The 6,498-nt window shown below is 33.7% G+C and overlaps 1 protein-coding gene across 4 annotated transcripts in view; it reads left to right on the forward strand.

Moving 5' to 3' along the window:
* LOC116766471 (uncharacterized) overlaps positions 1–5,887 on the forward strand; it is a 68,215-nt gene extending 62,328 nt beyond the window's left edge. For 3 of the 4 annotated variants that reach the window (XM_032656319.2, XM_061522775.1, XM_061522776.1), the window contains 5 exons: positions 467–583; positions 2,144–2,299; positions 2,444–3,542; positions 3,649–4,234; positions 4,310–5,887. In XM_032656319.2, the coding sequence (XP_032512210.2) occupies positions 523–583; positions 2,144–2,299; positions 2,444–3,542; positions 3,649–4,234; positions 4,310–5,482 (3,075 nt within the window). In that variant the 5' untranslated portion in view covers positions 467–522 and the 3' untranslated portion in view covers positions 5,483–5,887. The remainder of the gene's footprint in view (positions 1–466; positions 584–2,143; positions 2,300–2,443; positions 3,543–3,648; positions 4,235–4,309) is intronic. The other variant, XM_032656320.2, reaches the window with a different exon arrangement.
* The last annotated feature ends 611 nt before the right edge of the window (positions 5,888–6,498 follow it).

Consider the following 6,498-nt stretch of genomic DNA (forward strand, 5'->3'; position numbering starts at 1 on the left):
TAAATCTATAAACAACAAATTCCTCGAATAATAATATATCAAAGTTACAATATTCATAAAATTCTTAGTAATCATGAATAATACGATGAATTATTTCAATGTATAGAAGGTTGGCGAGATTTAATACATCGCCTACACTAGATCCACGTACTGCTGTTGATGTAATATATTCTCAAGATCATTCAAAACGAAATTATCTTCAAAATGATGTATATAAAGCAATATTGGTTGATGTAATGAAATGGTCCTATAATGAGTGTGGCAGCTGCATTTTCACTGATTATTTTGTTCGCCCATGCGTTATTCATTGTGAACAGAATGGTGTACATTTTCGATAGGGAAATATTGCTGAATAAATGGCGTATTTTAAATTAATTTGTCAGTGACTTTACCTTAATTACTTATTCATCCAAATAATGTATTGAGCTGTGCTAATTATTTCATTTTTTTTTATTTCTTTTTACAGAATTTTATGACCTCAAAATGTTCCCGTGCTGTATCAACTTTGCATGATATTATTCAATGCGTAGAGCCAACATGGACAATCGGATATACTTAATTTTCTTGATATCGGCGCAATTTTGTAAGTATCTATTTAAATATTATTTTTGCAAGTGTAGCATGTCCGAACTCAGCCAAATTAATATTTTAATAAACATAAACATTGCATGCATAGGAGTACACCAACAACATTTAAATTCCCTTTTAGAACAACCAATGTTCAAATGTTCAAAATACAAAGATTTACATTTTCTAAAGATTCTTTTTACAAAAAGCGAACAAAAAATACTGAGTTATTTACAAATAACAGATGCTTTCTCTTATCTCACTCTACAAAAAATGTAGGGGCACTATTTTTTATTAAAGATAGCGAAAGAGAAAAAGTAGACGTTGAATCGCTCACACTAAGTCAGTAGATTTATAGTGATTATTAAACAACAAAAACGCGACCAAATGCGGGTCTGAATAATATTTTCTGTCATATATAAGCAGTAACGGACTGGCGAATAAGAAGACAAGAACCAGAATGGAATATAATTATAATAACAACTTTATTATTCTAAATAATCGGAGTGTGTATTTAAAAAATCTATCCCGCTACGTACGTAGACTATCTCAGTCCACTTGCGAGTAAACGGCTCGAAAGTAACAAGGATATAGGGGCACGACCTTCCAGAATTTTCTTTACCCACTTTACTAAAAAATTCAACATAAATTCCTATTTGTGAACGGATCATATAGACTATAAGCTATATTAGGGCTTCAAAGCGTATTTTTTTCATAAGACCAAGTGGGAATAGTATTAAATGAAGTAATAAATAAATGTAAAGTATTTTGATATTTACTCAGAATCTAAATTCATCTTCTTTGTATTTTGAAATATCAAGCCTATAAATAACTTATCTTTGTTGTTATACGAAGAACCTGCCAGACGATATGATTGATTACAATTTTACATTAAACACAAAAAGTTAGAATAATGGATAAAAACATATACATGTAAATGACAAAAGCTTGAGATATTTATTTAATCAATCTTCTTAAAATACACTGACTTTAATGAAATGACGATAATCAATCTACCAAAAAGATAACTTATTACATATTAAAACATGAAATGAAAATAAAATTAAGAAATATCTGACTGGTTAAGAAGAAAGTCGACATAATTATCTTTACGTTCATAACATATCATTAATTCAGATCCACGCATATCATATCATGAAAGAATATAACTTTCAGTCTTACGAATCCCGTCTACCTACTAGCACACACCATTTACCGATCAATGATATTGAAGTAACACATTCAATGACTTTCTCTTTATCTCTATATCACCTTGAATCCTCTTGGATAACTCCTCTCGAAGCTAAGAGTTTTTGCTTTATTTTACGCGACATATAATGTATTCGATGCTGATAATATTTTTTATTTGGTCAGTGAATTTGAACGCTAAAAAACTTTATATGTAAAAATACACTTAATTTATGTAGAAACCAAATCGATTTTGAATTATGAATAGCTACTCGTGTTTCGTAAACTTATGAAAGATTGAACACAGTGCCTGGCACTACACAAACCGTTATTTTACTTTCCATGACCAAAATAGCATTGGTAATTTCGTATTGAAAATACTTTACAGGCCTCACATCTTCCCAAATTTACAATGGCGGTCAGAAGGCAGTCGCAGCTCCTGCTGGGAACTTCTTAACGCAGACTGTATATGGATTCCTTGACTTCACGACAACGATAGGCAACACAGTCATGGTTTTCTCACCACAATCTGCTCCACCACCAGGTCATTATTTTATGAGGAAAAATAGATAGCTAATAATGATTTATACGTCTTATTATTAATTTATAGACAGCCTTCAACAAATTTGGTGCAATTACCTGTTTTAAATACATAATAATACAAATTTACCTTTTTTTTTTTGTTTAGAAGCTCCGGTGACCGAAAAGTTAGTGCAAGAAAATATCATTGAAACGAAACCACCGCCAATTAATAATGTAAGGCCAGAAGCGATAAAACCCAGCAAAACGACAGACAAAGACAAAACCAACAAAGCTGGTATACCTATTATTGCATCGAGCGCAATATCAGTGGTCACATCTCCTCCAAAAAAAGAAGAAAAAAATCTAAATGTACCAAAATCGGCAGCGAAAGAGATTAAAAATATTATAACCAAAGTTGAAGTCTTTGCTGGACCTTCTAAAATTGTTGAAAATAATTCCGCTAAACCACAGCCTTCTAAGTCTAATAAACAACCGTCGCAACAAAATAAACAACAATCTAATAAAAAACAAACTGTAAAGAGCGTTACAAATATTGTTAGCAGCAAAGTAGAAGTTAAACAAAATATTTCCCCATCCTCCATTATCAGCTCAAAAATCAGCGTTGTAAACAATAAAAATAGTCCACCAGAAGAACCGGCAATTTTAGTTTCCAATAATATTGGAGAACCTGAATATGACTACCTTTCTCGTCAACCGTCAGAGTTTGTAGAGGAAACTTACAGAGTAATCAATATACGGCCATCAAAAGCTCACTCATCTAAGCCGAAATCAGGTCCGAAGAATAGGCATCACCCAACGCCTCCTCCTGATGATGAAGATCGTCCTCTAGGTCTTGTTACTACTCTAGGGGGAACTATTGTCAAGGATGGTCTAACGACCGTTCATGAAACAAGCGTGATAGGTACTTATATATCAGGAAAGTATGCCCAGGTATTAAACAGTAACTCAAAAATATTATCGCCTGGTAACAAAGGTAAAATATCTCCTAGTCCTACACATAGAATTGTTAAGACAGCTGCACCGGGTATTGCAAAGAATCATAGACATTTGGAGCCAACGCCTTCTTTAAGCGATGAAGATAGTAGTTTTAGCAAAACTACGCGAAGACAAACGAGTAACGGAAATTCTTTTAAAAATCGACATCGATCTCAAAATAATGAAAACGATAACGTTGAACCGTCCCAACCAAGTCAAAGCAAAAAGTTTAAGAACAGGAATTCTTCTAATTCTCAACGATCACAAAGGTTAGTATTAAAATAAGAAGCTTACACATTAAACTACTTATAATACTTACTTTATAACATTTAAAAAATCAATTCTCATGAGTATTATTACATTTGCACATTTCAGTACACGTTTTCGTCGCCTACCAAACTCGCCTCAACTGGCTACCGTATCTGTTTTCAGTGAACCATCAACTTCATCCCCATCGTACTCTAATAGACGGAAAAATAATCGCAATTCTGGCCACAAAACCACTGTAACTCCCTCAAGCAACGGTGAAAAGCGCGGATTTAAAAATCGTGTTCAACCATCACCAGTGGAACAAGTAACTCCCGCAACATCTAGTATAAATAAGTTTAAATTAAATAGGTCACCAGGCTCTGGTCGCTGGCAATACAAAACAAGTCCAAAGCCTAAGGTCACAATTAGAAAAATTACCGGAGATGACGAACAACAGACCACGCCGAGCACAAATCCTTTAGTCGACGATAATCAAACGAACGATGTTTCGCCACAAGCACGATCTGATAACGATTTAGAGCTCTCAAGTTCTCAAAATGGCCCTGGTGCTTTAGTAGATAATGATTCTGAGGATAATTCCATAGAGAAACCACCACCCGTCGAAACTCTCAAAGTAGAAATATCAACTCCAGCCGACTTTAAAGATGTTTATTACGAAATTGCCACTCTTAAATCGCCATATGTTTTTCAGGTAAAATTATCAGCGACATAATTGTGATTCTAGATGTTTATCATTACTATTCTTAAATTTTTCATAACGTTTCAGGTTGGCCGAGTAAAAAATACACGTATTATTACAGTGACATCGACTATTGAAAAGAAAATTGAACCAACATTTATTATTAATTCTCAAAGTACCCTCAACGAACCCCTAACAGAAAATATTTTAGCAACTGCCTCTCCTTATGGCAAGGATCACTATCTTTTAGATTCCAGTATAGCTACACTACCAGCAATAACACTCTCATCAGATGTAGAAACTCCACCTTTAGAAACTGTTACTGAAACGTTTAGTACCACTCAAAACATGCTTAAAACTCATATTTTGCCAATAGTACGCGATGCTAATCTAACCAGCAGCCTTACCTTTATACAAACCTATCAAGTCACTAGATTCGTAACTGCTACAAAAACATTGCCACCAATGGACTTCTTCCAATTTATTCCAAGCAAAACACTTAAAGAATTTAACAGCAAGTTGGACGAAGCTGGTTCAGAACTCCATTTGGAATTAGATTTTGGTGACAGTAATGAAGACGAAGATGGCGTCCCTCGTCGCGTCTTCCCCCCAGACTTGGACTTAGCAAACATCGGATCAAACTTCGATCTTACCGAAATTGACAAATACAGAGATAATCATTTGAGATTGAAGAAAGCTCACGGTCAAAGTAAAGGAAATCAGGTGACAGAGACACCGAATCCTTCAACCGCAGCATTGTCTCCTGAACAAGCTCAACAGTTAGCACTGCTCAGACTTCTTAACCCAGCAGCCGCTGCACAAATCCCTACGGTAGTTACAACTTCAAAACCGATTCTGACATATGAGACAGTGTACGAATCTTTTGTAGTACCCATTTTTAATGGCAAAAGTAGCGTTCAAAGCACAATATCTCGGCCCGTCAGCACAGTAACTAAAACAGAATACGAAATTGGTACGAGCAGTTTGCCAGCTCTGCCTATTAATCCGCTTTATCCCCAACAACAGCAGTTCACAGTAACTTCAACGCCAGTTGTTTTAAACACAGAAGTTGTCGCGACGAATAGTCAAGTTTTGAAACTGACGTTTGGTGGCAAGACTGTATATACGACATTGTTCACAACTAAAGTTGTGCCAACTGTGTTGACGTCTTATGTAACATCGTCTGTGCTCGTTCAACCGAGCATCGGTTTCCCGGGTTATTTTCCAGCACCTTTTGCACCTTTCCCTTACGTTGGTTAAATTAAATTAGACACAAGCCAGGACTTAGTATGACGAAATGTTAACAGTGATAGTGCTTTAAAGTACTGAAATATTTAAAATTTTGTGAGTGAATCATTGTTAAAAACTTTATCGCGAGTGTGGCTAGTGTGTTACAGTGAATTTTTATTTCATTGGGTAGAAAACGAATAAGACTTTAAGTTATATTTCTTGTCTAAATTTTTTATTAAAGTACCGTAATATGGCTAATAAGACATATACTCGAAATTATTAGTAGACTATAATTTGTAAATAATTGTAATTTATGTTACCTTGTAAATAAATACTCATTAAATAAATTTATATAAGACGAATCTACGCTGTTGTAGATAAGATGATCGATTTTTGTACTATGTAAATTGCTTTAATAAATTGATTTCTAAATAACCTCTTTTTTTCTTTAAAATTAGGTATATGGAAAACATGGTCTGTAATAAAAATAATATAAAAAATTATATTTATAAAACGCATCCATTCCTTTCAAATACTCAAAAGAAAATTAAAACGAATATAACTTTTTCACAAACGTAGCACATATTTCCCACATCATATATATTGACAGACACTGCAAGGCGAGTGTCGTTAGCGTTGCTGTCAGTGCCATTGTCTGCAGGTGACAGGTTGCATGTATTGACGGAAAGCCAATGCGAAATGAACAATACTGACAATTATTTGCAGAATTCGGTTCTGAAATTTGTTAAATTAAAGGAGTTAAATTCTTTCTTTTCTATATAAGAAGGAGTTTAATTCTGACTTTTCTATATAATGTCTATTAAAGCTAATTAAACATATTTTTGATTTGATTTGATTTGGTTGATATTCGACTATGCCCCTTTCAAATAAGCAAATTAAAACTATTTCCACTAAGTCAAAAATACTTTTTTTCCGGTTTTATAACAAATATATGCAATTACAAATTTCCTATTCAATTCAGTGTTATATTTATAGAATTATATCTAAAGCCATTTCTATTTGAAGACGGAAATATTTAAAAATTT

The sequence above is a fragment of the Danaus plexippus genome, chromosome 15, assembly GCF_018135715.1.
Source record: "Danaus plexippus chromosome 15, MEX_DaPlex, whole genome shotgun sequence".
NCBI lineage: Eukaryota > Metazoa > Arthropoda > Insecta > Lepidoptera > Nymphalidae > Danaus > Danaus plexippus.